Here is a 16128-nt window from a genome sequence, read left to right as displayed (position 1 = left end):
TGTACGCACAAGAGGTATAACAGTTTGACGGGGAAGACATCAAATGTGGGCCGTATGTAATTCACGACAACAGAGAAATGTTAAATATGAAAGGGGAAACTTTGAAGGGGTGAACGATTATGGATTATTCTGACATAGCACGTGGCTCGGTACAGCAGCGCTGAGAACGATTGTTTGTGATAAAGAGTTTTCAAGTGTTTCGGCATCCAAGGCTCCAGTGGAACTCCCAAGGAGCGCAAACTTAAGTGCGTGTCCCTGCGGTACAACGGTCCAACCATTAGAAACACGCGGAGCAGCGGAACTGGAGCTTCCACCAAGAAGGGCAACTCCGAGTTTTATTTGTTTACTTTTCCTAACAGAACGGTAGAACAGCAACAGCACAGTTAACAGTGGCAGTGGCTGCGTCGCAACAGGATCCGAGCATCGACTGTTAGTCGGTTTAATGTTTCTGGCCAACTATCAGGAGCAGAAAGAGACGAGAGACGAGAGCCGAGAGCCGAGCTATGTACGTACGGGCAATGCCTGCCTCTGTCAGATGGCAAGAGAACGCGGTTCATTTTTAGTCGAGGCTGCGTAGTGAGCACATCGTGTGGTGTCGTGTGTCGTGAGTCGTTGTTCATTTTCCGTAGTCGGTGGGTATCGTCCCGTCGTTGGTGCTGTCGCTGTAGCTGTCACATCGCTGTCAATGCTCTTGTCGCAGTAGTTGTGGAATCGTGTGGCCTCGTGCATCGCTTGCCTGCATCACCGTCGCTTTTTCCGTCTCTCAGTCGAGTACGTGGTCGAAACGGTCGAGGTCGAAGCCCGCAGGAGTAGGAAGGCAAAGGCAGTTCTGTTTTTGGCAGCAGCAGCACCAGGAGCACCAGGAGCACCAGGAGCCCACACCCAGCAAAAAGCGTTCGGACACGGACCACCACGTGCGAAGTAAGCAGCCAGTACATATGTATACGTACGTACGTAGAGCACTGCAAAAACGTAGGGGACTAATAAATACATAGATAAATTCGACGCGCAATAATATCTGCAAGAGATCAGGCTGATCATTCATCTTTTTTTTGGCGTGCAATTTTTTTGTTGTTACTTTTGGGCAGCAAAATTCAAGCTTCTTCACCATGGGCCCGGAATAAAATACAACGCCACAGATGCAAGTGCCACAATAAGCGACTTGCCAAGCACCAAAAATGGAATTTAAGGGATTTTCTGTGTCAGCAGAAATTGTGTCATTATGGCAATTTAAGTCAAGTTTGTAGTCATCCCAAATATACGATTACGATTGCGTTTCTCGTGCAACTGCTTCCCCTTTGATTGTCACCCATTGTTGCCCTGGATTCAATGAGCACCACTTGAAGCCAGAGACCCAATCGGTTTTCTGCACAGAATTAAAGTTCCAGCCGAGAACAAAGTATATACACAAATGATATAAATAAATACGTATACTATACAATATAACAAATAAACCGCAAACCAAACCGTCAATGACATTTGCACTGCCACAGCGGTAAAATATTGCGACTGGTAAGTGAAAACAATTTAACAACAAGTCAAACAACTCGCATATGTGTGTAACTGCGTTAAATATGAACAAGCAAAGTTGTCACTTACAATCCTGTGGAGCCATTAGGCAACTCAAACCATTAATTGTCCTCAATTACTCATAGATTTAATACATGTCTGTAACGAACATCAGGTGCGATGCCATCTTAATGCCTAAATGGCTAGTCGTTCGAGTGGTTTTCCGCTTTGTATGTAATGTGTTTAGTTTTGCTCTGATAGTCCCACATGTAATTGACAGAATATGGGACATAAATATTGCTGATTATTCGAGACTCGGTTATGGCATTTAACACCAGTTCACCGGGCTATTTGTTGTTTGGAAGCACTTAAATTATTTGAACAGATTGCACAGGTGCACTTACGAGTACATGAATGCAATGTGTAACACATTAAACATGTAACTGGCTTGATTTTACTTCAAAATCTGTACAATCTAAATGTGATTCAAAGGGATTATAATTATTTAAACAATTGTTAGATTTGCTGTATATTTATTTGGTCAGATCTTGCATGTAATAAATGAGTGTAGACCCCATTTACATTCAAATGCACATTTGTAGAGACCTCGTTTTAAAATCAACAGCCCCCAGCTTAAACCACTGTCTGGATGTCAAGGATGTCTGAAAAGGAACCGTTTCTCGATCCTTATACCAGAACTAGGTCAAATTATGATATTTACGTTTTTTTCCACTGGACAAAACCTGCCCAAATTAAATCAAAGTGAGACCTAGGGTGATGGGCCAACGCTCCAGACTCTGGGCTCCGTGGGCACGAGTGCTGCCTGACTGACTTAGAATTTGTTATCCAAGATTTAAGGGGTGTACAGGCTTTGTGGTCGGAAAATGTAACAGACAAAACGGGAACGTTTCCAGCTGAATGTTAATTCAATTAAAACCATAATTTACTGATATTTTCCTAGCGCCAAGTCCATTAGGAAAAGTCACTTGCGGTCCAGATGAAAAATAAAGATAGATTTTGGTTATTCTTTAAGAGATTAATCAACATTGCAAGTAGTTTCTCGTTTCTCGTTTCTGTTGAACGAAAAGAATGCAGCTTTATTCGTTATCTTTAACGATCTGCTCTTCCTGTGACCCTCCTCTGTTCATTCTCGATTCCTGGACTTACTCTGAAGTCTCACCAGTTGATGGGCCGAGATGTGCAATCATTGGAGCTTCTGTGAGCCCGCATCCCTGTAGGCCTCTGTAATTAATTAAGTAATAGGAAAATGTCAAAATGTAATTGTCATTTTTCAGAACAAGAGTTTCTCGAAAGTAATTGGTGTTTCCCTCCATGTGGGTGGAATCCAGGTAGGCGTTAGGCCAATGGCGCGTAACTGCATATCCTGGCACTCCATGGCCATGGGAACTTGCTTGCTGTCTGTCTGCTTGTGGCGTTGTTGTTGTTGTTGTTGTTGTTGATGATGTTTTCGACCGCCATTCAGCCGCACACAACATCGCACCTCACGACTCGGCTCTACATACATAATTAAAGCGTGTTATCCTCCGTGTTGACTCTGCTATTAATCCCCCCCAGCTAGTCGCTCCACTCCAACTCCATTTCCATCTCCATTTCCCATCTACATGCTGTACTCGTACATGGCATACCTTAACCTTATTCCCGGTTGTGCCCGGTTCCCCTCGTTCGAATCAGCAGCATTGTGGGTTATGTGTGTGTACGAATATGTGTGTGTTTTGGGCTAGAGTTTCAAGTAAGTCTCAAATTTTATTAAGGCGAAAAAGTTAATAAATGGAAATTTCAAATTGTTAAATTGTGTATTTAGGATGGCCCCAAGCATAACATACACCCGCCTCAACCGTCCCTTCCGCAACCGTTTCACATCTCCAGAGTGCAAAGCATAACTGTTTTTTTTCTTTTGTGTGCTTCTCTCCGCTCCTCCCGCAACTCCAACGACTGCGATGTACGAGATGCATGCATATGTACATATGTACATACATTCATTCATGTACGTATGTATGTCTGTAGCTGTTGGCATATTTTAACACGTTGACATTTTACGTGTATTTTACAAAGCTTTCAAATTGGAAAAGTCGTAACTCTGCCATTGAGTTTCTCTAGTTATGATTGTTAGGAATAAATTATGAACAGAAGTTCCTTTGATTCTTTTATTACATTTTGTGGAACTTTAATGACAGCACATTCAACAGGATAAACGCCATATTTTTGCATATTTTTCTTGTTTGTTTTCTTTTGTTCATCAAGGTCACAGTGCACGTTCCCCCTTGGAGTTTCTTTGTGCCCATGTCTTTGGCAGGAACTTCACTTGGTAGAAAAGTTATGCTTGAATAGTTCGACAAATAAACCTTTATCGTAAAAGGAATTGGCACACAAAAAACTGCATTTGCATAATACAGTTAAATGCACAAGCAATCAGAATATGGCCGGTACCGGCAGAGACTATACAATGTAAAGATATTGCACGAGGAGCAAATGCTTTTTCAATTTTCGTTTGACGCTTCATTGGTACGGGCGCGCGCGCGGGGCTAGTACTTCAATTCTCTTTTAGTCTATCCTTCGCCTCTGAAATGCTACTCGGCTTCGTCAAAGCATCGGCCAGCGCTGAAGTCGGTGTTGGTGCGGCACAGTGGGGACTCAGCCGTAAAGAAGTGGCAAAAGTCGAAAAGTTGTATGAGCGCTTTGGATATTCTAATGAATATACGCATCTAATGAAATCCTCAAGAAAATTGTAACTCAAAGTTAAAAAGGGGTTTCAGTGTGCAAAAATTCATTGAACTCTCCCATTCACTTATTAATTTAGCTAGCTGAAATTTTAGCTAGTCCACTGTGCCACGGATCTGAGTTGAAACTTCCACCTGGGCAGCAGGATGTCGGTCAGCGACGAAGCATGGGCGAAAAGAGAATTGAGTTCCCGCGCGCTCCCCTCTGGCTATGGGGCGCAAAATCACACCCCGCCATAGAAGAAGAGCTTTTTGGTTGAGAAAAGGCCCTGGTTAAGTTATTGCTGCATCAGTTTTGTGACACCTGGAGCACCTGGAGTTTGGGGGGAGAGGAGTTTGGTGGAGTTTGGTGGAGTTTGGATATCGATACTTAAGAATATCCATCTGATTCCTTAAATACTTCTCACGCCAATGGGGAGAAAGTGTAAGTACCACCATGTGATAGCGCATACAAAAAAGCGATGGGAAAATGATGTGGAGATTTGTAATGTGGGGTGGGGGGCTGTGTCTTCATCCTCCCTTATCACTACCCGAGTGGTACCGCTAAATTAACGCTCATCAATCAATCATTCACCGCTCAGATGCGCAACAAGGCAAACAATAAATCAACCACCAGTTTCATCTGCAGGTTATGGGTTGGGCATGGGCCAACGATTATGATTTGACTTTACGGGGCACAGCTCAACAAATATCATTACGACATCAAATACAATTTCCATAGTATCCACATATTTCTCTTCCATTTCGATTAATGTTTCGCAACTCGCCGAAAGAACTCGAACAGCGAGCGAAAATGTTTCCTTAATCCAAGAGGTTTTATGGATGAAAGGCCACTAAAGTACGTGTACATAAATACATACATCCGTTTGTACATATTTATGTAAGAGTTTTATTTGTCGCTGACTTAAGTATTGAGGAAAGCTTTCCATTTTGGTTCTTCCGTTTTACACACTTCCATCAGAAACTCCTTTTTTTAGGTTTCTTTCATTAAAAGCCCAAAACTAAAATGCAAATTAATGAAATTTATCCGAAAACTTTGCTGACGCTCAGCGAACTTTTCAACTCACGTGGTAATAAGAGCTATCGCCGATATTCCTTATTTTTACATAAAACTGGATGATATTCGGCTTTCAAGATGCTAGGGCCTCACTCACAATAAACGAGATATTTCACATTGAAAACGAAAACGTTTTCCTTTTCGTACATTCCTAAGTGAATGGAGCCACGTGAATGATATTTTCAAGGCCACGAGAACCGATTTAAAGAGAAAAGACGCGGCAAAAGTCGAAGAACTTTGTGATAAATGAGTACACAAAATTGAAAAAGTAATTTATAATAAGTTATGTACTGAAGATGCGATTCTGTTTGGTATCTTTTATGGTTGGGTTGTGTCTTGGCTGTACAAAAACATGTCATTACTTTTGCTAGTAATCTGTGGTTCGTTTCCGACTTATGCCAGTCATTCTTCCACTCTCGTGCCACTTTCTTACCAGACTGTATATTGTATGACACAACAGCTATGAAGTAATCACGAAGCAGCCGTTGGAGGAGGCAAAAACGCACCTGAAGCGTGTAGGAGCCCACTTTAGGGTCCAGTCCTCGGGGCATCGTCTGAGGCAAACCCAAGCTACTCGGCTAGACACTGCCCTGCAACGAGAGCTGAGCAGCAAGCTTACAAAATCCCCCAGCACGGTCAGAAAATGTCAAGGCTAAGGAGCCGACTAGCAATCTGCAATGTGCGACGATTCGCAGTCTACTTTCCGGGGCCCCCACAAGGCCTGGGTCCAGAAGCAGCAAAAACTCAAAGCCAAAGTCCAAGAAGAAGAAACCCAGAGGCAAACAAAAACTTTTCTCTTTTTTCGTGACAGGGCGGGGAAAGACTTAGTCTAGAAATTCTCCGTCCGAGTTTCCGATGGTTTATTAATAAAAAAGCTGACCTGGCTTTTAATAAAGAGTGTGAAAAGTTGGATGACTAGAGTAGCTTTCCGGAGAATATGTTGTTTGGAAAACTTGGGTAAAAAGATGAGGCCCCCTCCCGATAATTGTTTAGAAATGATATCAGGGATGGATGGGCGCTTACTCTACGCTTAATGAAACGAGAGAGAAGAAGAAAATGTTGCTGACCCCATCAAATATATTCTTGTTCAGCATCCATAGCGGACTCGTTCTAGCTATCGTCCAGTATTCATCCGTCTGTTCGTCTTATTTGTCGGCTATTTCGAATAGACTACAAAAAGCTGCAGCAACCAATATATATCAGATCCCCGAACAAGGGTCAGAATGCATCATTATTGTATCGCTCTTTTTAAATACACATTTTATAAGAGATATTATTTCCGTTTCCTTTGCAGCTCCTCCACAAAATGCCAGCTGTGATCCACGCAAACAGTTTTCATCGAGCGTTGATTGTGACAACTATTGAATAAACAAAATACAATTATTGATCATAAGCACTCGAAGACATCGATTAAGAAAAGCTCTGCATTGAGATGGAATTGTATTGTTCATTGTTTAAAGGAAATCAGACTGGAAATTCAATTAGAAAATACAGAGCTGTGTGGTAAGACCATTATCTGAGTGAACGCAATAGCCCCTGACTGATCCGGAACAGGAACAAGATTGTCCCATAAGCCAAGCGACCGCCTAGAGGGTGTCACAAACGTCGAGAAATATTTCTTGTCGGATTGTCATGACAGCCTGAAATAAGGTAGAGATTGAGAGACCACCGAACCGACCTACGCCCAGGCATAGACACAGCCACAGACCAGACACCGTTCAGTCAGCGATAAATGGTACCTGCAATTGAACGCCCAGAAATGTATGCCGAGATAATCAGAGCCAGGAGCAGTCACTGACTTGCGACACAACAGCACCATTCCAGCCCCATACTGTCCCTTCGCTCGAGGATCAACCGATTGTGATGACATAAAATGGCCAAGAATTAGGCAAGGAAAATCATTTGCCGTGGAGAACTGTTAGCGCCTGTCTCTTGTCCATCGGCCACGGTTCGGGTGGATTGCTGTCAGAGCTCGAGTGACACAGAGGCCGGACACAAACAACAATAAATCGGTCAAACAAGTCTTTTCCAAATCTATTTAATTGTACAGAATGAATTTCTTGGAGCCATACGTATCATCTAGAGCCGCCTCTGACGCCGTCAAATGGTTGGCATATGGCCTGGGATTTCTCGTTATGCTGCCAGGTGAGCGCACTGCTAAATATTCATAAATACTCTTCTGTAGCTCTGGGCGAGTGAAAGAAATGGCAAATAATTGTTTAATATTTAGTTTGAGCGTCTAGGATGTACCAGCAAATAATAGTCAAGACTTAGCAAGTATCAAATGTCTATTGAAATCACTCGAGCCTGTTCGCTTATGGACTCATGCAAAGAAATCGATTACCAGCACCCAAAGACTTTTATTTGAAAGGGTTCACTTTCACTCCACCACACAAATCTTGCAGTGAAAAGAGTTTAGAATGAGTAAAACCAAGCAACAGCACGAGTATCTTCCACATCATACATTGCGCCAGCTAATTTGTTCTACCAGAAGAGATTAGAGAGTAGAGTGTGGAGTGTGGAGTGTGGAGTGCAGAGAGTGGAGTACTTCTCGTGCTGTGTTCCGTCTGGGGCTGTGGCTGCAATGATGCGCTCTGTCATTGTACTCCCAAGTATTTTAGACATTTGCATAAGTAGGCAATGTCAGGGAAGCACTCCAACATACTCGCACTCGCCCCAGCATGTGTCTTTCGTTGCTGCAGCTTTGTGTGCTGCGAAGGACAAGTCTCTGCTGGGCTGGGCAGGAGGTTAAGCAAATGAGGAAGTTTACCGTGCAGCTTGATTTCTTACCCAGCTGCATGGGGAAATAGCCGTGAATGATGGGGAATCGAATAGAATGAAGAGTGAAGCGACGCGCCGCGCGTATACTTAAGTGGATGGTGGGATGGTGGGATGGGTCTCGTATGCATAAGAAGCTTATTAATGTCTGGCTCGTACCGCTTTTGGTTACATTTTTACCCTTTGCCCAGGCTGCGAGCGTGTCAAGACGACTTTGCAAGAAAGTGCATTAGCATAAGTCACCACTAACGAACCTATATACATACAAATGTATGTATGTACTATCTACTATGTATGGTTGGATGTCTGAATAGCAACTGAAAATATTTGTGTGCCTACCACACAAGCAGCAGCCGAAAAACTGTAAATGCAAAACATCAAACTTAGCAGACCTCTTCATGTACATATTTATGTATGTGGGCTGGGAAAACACCAAAACGAGCAAGGGCGAATTCGCGTCACTGCGAATTCAAAACACGAGAGCAAACGCAAAGAGAAAACGAAGGAGGGCGAATTGAGAGCGAGAGCGGACAACCGATCGGCGAGAGGTGTGGCAAAGGGTGTGCGAGACCAGGTGTGCGTCGAACGATGCAGAAATCAAATTCTTGTACCATTATACCATTTCCAATCAATTATTAACCTTTACTTATAAACAATAAACATGATACCAGTACCAGTTCATCAGACATCCAATCAAACTACGGCATGCCTCAAAATCTAGTTTAGTTGCAGTCGGCACCTGGTTGCATGGATGCATCTGCGGGAAAAATGCAGCAGAGAGCGCAACTGCACTCAACTTCTTAAATGCTTTACCGCTGCCACTCACGCTAGCGTAATCGGGCAAGCAAACGCCATTAGACATCAAGTTTTTCCCTCTCTCTGAATAATTCAGGCGCAGCACAGCAAACGAGGGAAAGTGCTGTAGAGAATGCAGGCCGTCTGGTGTAAATATTTGATTAGCAACTTCTGGGTAGGCCAGGGACGTGGCTCGTCCACTGTTATGAGGTGTGCTAATTGTTGGCTAATGTGCAACTAATTGATGTGTCGGCAGTGCTGCCATTGAACTTACTTCGGGGTTACTCTGCGTATATTTCGAATTTTTCGAATGCAAGTGGCAGGGCAGTGGGGTGGTTGCCAAAAGAAAACTGTAGTGTCTTGGACTCGAGAGGCTTTCCAAGTCCTCCAAAAAGTCCGTAGATGACACAGAAACTCAGGGGGTCTCGTTTTTCGGACAACAATGAGAACAGAAGATGTGGGGATTTCTGAGTGTCCCTGCAGTGGTTCAGGTGGCAGGCAGTCTGTTATTGCACGCTGTTGAGCTCAATAGATTGTTTGATTAATTGGTTGACAGATGGACACATTGTTAGCAGAAGATGTGCAAACAAACTACTTGACATCGTTGTATGGCTGTGCCACTTTGAAAGGTGAATAAAGAACACACGACAGACAATACCAGAGTGTCGATCAGAGCAGAGGGCACCGCGGCGCCCGCGCCAGCACCGTTCACCTTTATGCCTCAGCAAATTGTTGTCATGTGGATTTTCTGCCAATTAGTGACTGCTGTCACCTGTTAGCGCCAACAGGATACTACATTTTGTACCAGCACCAGCACCACCAACAGCTTGAGACCTTGTCGCAGCCGTTGCATTAGTCTAGAAAGTAATCGGCCAAGAGCTGTAAAGAGTCGTTAAACAATCACAGAATTCGAATCAAAGAAAGGAAGGTTTTCTAGAGGCAGCAGAAACAATCTCCACAGAAACAGTGCAAAGTGAAAGAACTTATTAGTTAATATTCTTAAATTAAACACACATCCAAAGGCATGCGTACTGGTTGCCAGAATATGCCAGAGAAAATAACAACTTGAAGAGAAATGTATTCTCTGTTCGCTAGATAAGTGCACAGTGTACAGTGTTGGTGGGGCAGCAGGCATACTCAAGCATGATAATAGTGCTATTAGCTCGTGTTGTTTGCCTTCTGCCTGTGTCGTCACCGTTGCAATAATTTCCATGCTGTCGCCGGCTCCTGACTGTACCCAACGGATATGTCTTCCGGTGCTACTTCTGTCTCTTTTTGCCACCCGTTGCCGGAAATTGTGGGGTCAACGGCACAAGCAATGAATGCCAAATGTGGGTAGAAGCAACAGCAAGAAAATGGTTTACTTAGCATCGAATGAAAGATACCCTAACTAGGGAACCATTTGGGGGCCAAAAAGGAATGCAAAATCTTTGGCCTTTGGGTCATGGAATGTGCAAATGAAATTGTTAGTTGTGTTTGCATTTTACGTATAATTAAAATACATTTGCAAACCGCTTAAAATAACCAAATACCGAAGTGCAACATGTGTGTAGCAGCGACTGTTTTACTGCTTAAATGTTACCCCGTTTTATTGTAATTATTTCTATAGCTTGCTTTGCCGGCCCCCACGAGAAGCGATTGCTGCATGCACTTCTGGACAACTACAACAGCTTGGAGCGGCCTGTGGTGAATGAGTCAGATCCATTGCAGTTGAGTTTCGGACTAACGCTCATGCAAATTATTGATGTGGTAAGTAATACAGCAAATCTTGCAACAAATGTTTAAAGTATTTTTCAGAGAGTGTGAGGTGTGGGTGAGTGCGGACAGTGACAAAGCAGAATTAATTGGATGAAACGGATATAAGGTGCGGCCACGCTTGTCCAGATAAGGCTCGTCCGGCATTGTAAATAGTCCTTTCTCTTATGTAAAGAGCCTCGAAATACGCTAATTAAATGGCACAGGCACACCGTCTTTCCTTGTCGATTTGCAAACAGTTTGGGATTACAAAGCGAGAGAGAGAGAGAGAGAGAGAGAGAGAGGCGGCTGGTACGGGGGGGCTAGCTTGCGATTTGAATGAATCGTAGTGAAGTAGGGCAGACGGAATCCGACGAGGTGAGGTCCGACGAAAGAAAACCACAGTGGAGAAAATCTAGGCAATGGCCAGGTGGTGCACAGCCATGCAGGAGCAGCTCATGGACGAAGCTATAGACAAGAAGCTCCACCCATAGACCAGCAGTCGTTGGACCCTTCTCTACAATCCAAAAGATTCAAAGCTTTGCTTTGTGATGCTTGATTCTACTTTGTCAGTGGAGGCAGTGGAGCTAACACGAATGCTTTGAGTTGGCAAAAAACATGAAAAACTGACCAAAAACAAAAAACTGACCAAGTGCGATGAACCCATGCACATACGATTTTAACTTATTTTAACCTAAATAATGTGTGCGGGAAACTAAAGTTTCCAGAAAGGGTTTCAATTAATTAATCACATTTAACATCTAATTAATTCTGTTTTATATGTACTCTCTCTTTTTGCAGGATGAAAAGAATCAATTGCTCATAACAAATATTTGGCTTAAGTTGGTAAGTTTTCTGTACAAACTGAAAAAAAAAACAATATATTAATACGCAAAATTGCAAAAAACACATACATATGTATATGTATCTAGATAATAGTACAAAACTGATAAAGAATCATCTAGAAATTCTTGAACTGCTTACAATAAAGTTATCTTATCATATTTTGAGAGTTGCCTCTGTTCGGTTATACTCGTAAATAGATCTGAGAGTAAAAATAATGCGTTAATTATATCAATGTTTGTCAAGTGGCGTAAAAGTTTTTGCATGTTTTTTCCTTGTTATTGGAATCTCCAGCTTCCTCCGAAGGCTCCCCAATTGAGTAAAGACTTTATTGAACTGCGGAGCTCGAAGCTGCACTGAAAAATAATTTGTTTTACCCATTATTCCCATTTTGTTGTGTTGTCTCTTATTTGCCATGAATTGACATAGATACATGCATACATATGTATATGCATTCTTGCATATAAATATTCTTAATTACAAATATATCTAGTTAATGTTTGTTTTCTCATATTTCAGGAATGGAATGATATGAATCTACGCTGGAATTCCAGTGAGTTTGGTGGTGTGCGGGACTTGCGAATTCCGCCGCATCGTTTATGGAAGCCGGATGTTCTCATGTACAACAGGTGGGTATAGAAATATGCGTAGGTGCATATAAAATGTTACCATGACCGACTAGAATATGTAGTTATGTTTATCAGTGAGTAAAGTTTTTCCTCTTTGCACTCTTTCCATACATATAGACAAGAATGTTAATTCTCGCACCTTAAAATTATGTACCTCTTTCAAGCGCAAGACCCCTTTTCCTAGAATAAAATTCTAATGAAATTCCATTTGATAAATCAATGCATTCTGTTATACTTGAAAATTGCAGTGCAGACGAGGGCTTCGACGGCACTTATGCCACCAATGTGGTGGTGCGCAATAACGGGAGCTGTTTGTACGTTCCTCCGGGCATCTTCAAGTCAACGTGCAAGATAGATATCACTTGGTTCCCATTTGACGATCAACGATGTGAAATGAAATTTGGATCGTGGACCTACGATGGCTTTCAGGTGAGTGAACCAAAAAAAGTCCGAGCACAGTCTCCTGTGTTTCACCAGCGCGGATGGGTCTGGTTGTACATACATATGTAAGCATTTTATAAGCCATCGCAATATTCGAGCCCACGCCTGTATTTTGATCGTTGTGCAATGCGACAAACCAACGGTAAATGTAAGCACGCATAAGCGACGGTGAACAGACCGAGGGAGCAGGAGAACGGAAGACGCGAATAGTCAAGAGAAGCGGCTGCCGCTGAGAAGAGAACAAGAGATTCGACGATTGAAGTAACGGGAATCTCAGGCAGCCGCACTCTCACTGAGCTTACCTTATTCAACTGTTCTTTATTTGCACAAAATGTATTTGTGTAGTTTTCTTATGAAACTCAAAGTCAATGTTTAAGATGCCAAGCTTTTTTGGCACCTATTTTTGTCCGAAATCGAATAAAAACCAATTCGCCACCAAATCGATCATGCTTGCAGCCGAAGCGGCAGGTGCAGAGAGAGAAGGCTGGCCACAGAGTTTTACACAGTTTTGTGTTCAAATTAGCAAACAAGAAGTAACAGCGTTTAGTTATGATTTTATTCTATTAATTTTTCACTTTGACAGTTGGATCTGCAGTTGCAGGACGAAGCTGGAGGAGACATTTCCAGCTTCATAACAAACGGAGAGTGGGATCTGCTAGGTAAGTTGAAAAACAAGGGACACCGAACATAGTCTGGTGAGATATTTGTAGGAATAATTAAACTCAATTTGAATAAATCACCTGTCGATGCAAATGTAATATCTTAATATTTAATCTTTTCTTCTATATCTAACTCCTTCATCTGTCATTCAATTCGTTCCCATCCCAACAAACAAACCACCAGGTGTGCCCGGCAAACGAAATGAAATCTACTATAATTGCTGCCCAGAACCTTATATTGACATAACATTCGCCATTCTGATACGACGCAAAACCCTTTACTATTTTTTCAATTTAATTGTACCGTGCGTACTAATTGCATCCATGGCACTGCTAGGGTTTACGCTTCCACCAGATTCTGGTGAGAAGCTCTCACTTGGTAAGTGTTGTCCAGTCCTACACACTCTATCTCCCCTTCCTTCTTTTCTCAGCCTTCTCTCTCGCTCTCTCTCTCTCTGTTTTCCACCCACTGTCAGTAGATTAATGAACAGTTAATGGCTCGGCTGAATCCAAATCTAATCAAATCAAATCGAAGCACCAACTTAAGCAAAATCCCGAACTTTTCCAACCCATGTACCTGTTACCCAGTTGAAAACTTGCTCAAGTGTGCATATAATTTTGTTCAACTCAAAAACGTTGTTATTTAACTTATCAAACGTTTATCAGGGAAATTACGAAAACTCTGAAGGGTTAGTGAGTTCAGTGCTCTGTAAATAAAAAAGTACGAAAACAATTGGGATGCACCAACTGAAGTAAGGTAGCAAAGTAGCCGGGAATTAATTAGCTGCTAACCCCAGGGAATAGAGAAAAATATGTGGAGCACAATCCCCTCTGAATAAAAGCATTCAAAAAAACACAGATTAAAAAACAAAACAAAAAAATACAAGCCACACATTGTACATCCAATCTGCCCCTTCTCTGATTACATACAAAGAGGATGGACAGAGTGGTGCTCCTTCCTAGGACTGAGCACGGAAATCAAATCTCACCCAAACTCTACAGAGTCAGACAGAGCCAAATTATCCTAACGAACGGGGATCTACATATTTAGCGGAGCTAAACACTCCTTAATTAGTCGAAGCCTTCCACGAACGTAGGAATAAGCGCCCAGCTTCCCAGCTTGGGAACCCGTTAAGAAAGACCCCCCTGGACCGACAATCTCCCCAACAGACCTTGAGGTTCAGCGCAGAGAATATGGTAGTAGTTTTTTATTGAACGCGGCAAAAGCAAAAGTGAAAATAAAACACAGCACCACAATTACCATCACACTCCCATTTGTACGTTCATGCATAAGTAGCAGAAACTCAGCAGCAGGAACACTGAGGGATCAGCCGGACCAAAAAAGACCTCTGAATAAACTTCTGTTTCTCGTATCTTCATTTGAATTGCACTCAAGTAACCACAAGGATAAATCTAATAATTTCACAATTTGTATTTGATTTCATGCTTTCTCTTTTCCGCCCCTCTTACTGAGCTTGTGTTTCTTCAGCTGACCAGCTCAGTGACTGTCATTTTAATGATGTCTTGCGTATTTCTAGGAGTCACTATCTTGCTATCGCTCACAGTCTTCCTCAACATGGTTGCAGAAACAATGCCGGCGACCTCTGACGCCGTGCCGCTACTTGGTAAGTACAGAATGGAAAGGGAAACCTTCGACTCCCACAACTAAGTACTACTTATCTAAAACTTCTTAACGCACTCTCAATTCACTCAGAAACTAATCAGCAAAGATTCTAATTTTCCGCGCAGCCACGATCGATGCCTCAACGTTTGTATTAAACGTTTTTCTTACGTTAACGTTATATTTGTCGTCTTTCTAGTACGAAGTTTATCATTTTCGAAAGTTGGGGCACACACTATTTAAATGGACTGCAAGTAACAATTCAATGTCAGGGCTTTCGCAAGATTCAATGAACTGTAAACTTCGGCACACACGCACACATACACACCCACACATATACAGATTTAAAGTCGCAGTCATACAATATTCTAACACCAATTAATGAGAGTTTACTTGCCTACCAATCACTTGGTCGTACACTTCAAAAAGAAGAGTTTTAAACCAAATATCAAAACCAGTTTTGATGCATACATTTTTGAAAGAATGAATAGTGTCATCTGATAATCCCGTTGCTCAACGTTGCTTCAGACATATTTCGGATGTATGGCCCCGCACTTTTTTGGCTGATTTTTGTCTTGATTTTTCGTGGTAGATGCAGCAAGGAATGACTGAGATTTCCTTCGGTAAAGGCATGCTGTTTGGTTGAAATCTTCAGATCGGGAGGAAGCTGAAACATTGCCTTGGCAAGATAGCCGGGATAATGCAGTGCCCACTGCCCAACCGGCCCCTTAGGGTTCAGCTGGAGGATTTTCTCCTTATCTTTGACGTCGGGTTTATCTTAAATTATAGTGGAATACGGCCATCAAAGTTTTTTTGTGTTTCGTGTGTTTTGGAAGAATACAAAATTATGAGTGAATAAAACCATGGGCAAGTGAAAATGTTGAAAAATATGCGACCAAGTGTGGGACACTCTTTACCAAAATGTTTTCAAATCTTCTTTATGTACATTAATCAGCAGAGATATTTATAATGCCAAAGATGTTGTAACGTTTCAATCGGCTTCAAGTGGATGCTCAGCTACTTCTCGTCTCTTCTTGCTTAAAGTATCGCTGTATCTCTTTATTACGTATAGTCTGTCATTCGCCTCCAGAGGCGATCATTTCAAACTCATATATCAGCAAAAGTTGAGTCAAAATATTAATGCGAGTTTCTTTTAAATGCAAAACTTGTGATGTATCCTTCAAATGGTTGTAATCTTACGCAAAATATGTTTTGTAGTTTGTTGTTTAAATTTTATTTAAGTTCCTGGACCAACAACACCCACAAATATGCAGTTTTTGGATAGTTTAATATGTTGCGAAGACTGGTTGGAACATTATTTCTA

At 42.1% G+C, this 16128-nt stretch overlaps 1 protein-coding gene across 5 annotated transcripts in view; it reads left to right on the top strand.

The window, feature by feature from the left end:
* The first annotated feature begins 427 nt into the window (after nt 1–427).
* LOC117588653 (neuronal acetylcholine receptor subunit alpha-7) overlaps nt 428–16128 on the top strand; it is a 26596-nt gene continuing 10895 nt past the window's right edge. Inside the window, exons 1-10 of one of the 5 annotated variants that reach the window (XM_034280093.1) lie at nt 428–921; nt 1089–1512; nt 6599–7449; nt 10487–10626; nt 11413–11457; nt 11974–12083; nt 12332–12512; nt 13108–13183; nt 13368–13562; nt 14722–15899. In XM_034280093.1, the coding sequence (XP_034135984.1) occupies nt 7356–7449; nt 10487–10626; nt 11413–11457; nt 11974–12083; nt 12332–12512; nt 13108–13183; nt 13368–13562; nt 14722–14852 (972 nt within the window). In that variant the 5' untranslated portion in view covers nt 428–921; nt 1089–1512; nt 6599–7355 and the 3' untranslated portion in view covers nt 14853–15899. Of the gene's footprint in view, nt 922–1088; nt 1513–6598; nt 7450–10486; nt 10627–11412; nt 11458–11973; nt 12084–12331; nt 12513–13107; nt 13184–13367; nt 13563–14721; nt 15900–16128 lie in introns of those variants that run through there. The other 4 variants (XM_034280092.1, XM_034280089.1, XM_034280090.1 and 1 more) reach the window with 4 other exon arrangements.

The sequence above is a fragment of the Drosophila guanche genome, unplaced genomic scaffold (genome assembly GCF_900245975.1).
Source record: "Drosophila guanche unplaced genomic scaffold, DGUA_6, whole genome shotgun sequence".
Taxonomy (NCBI): domain Eukaryota; kingdom Metazoa; phylum Arthropoda; class Insecta; order Diptera; family Drosophilidae; genus Drosophila; species Drosophila guanche.
The sequence above is the reverse complement of the archived record's forward strand: the minus strand, read 5'-3'. Positions and strand labels throughout refer to the sequence as shown.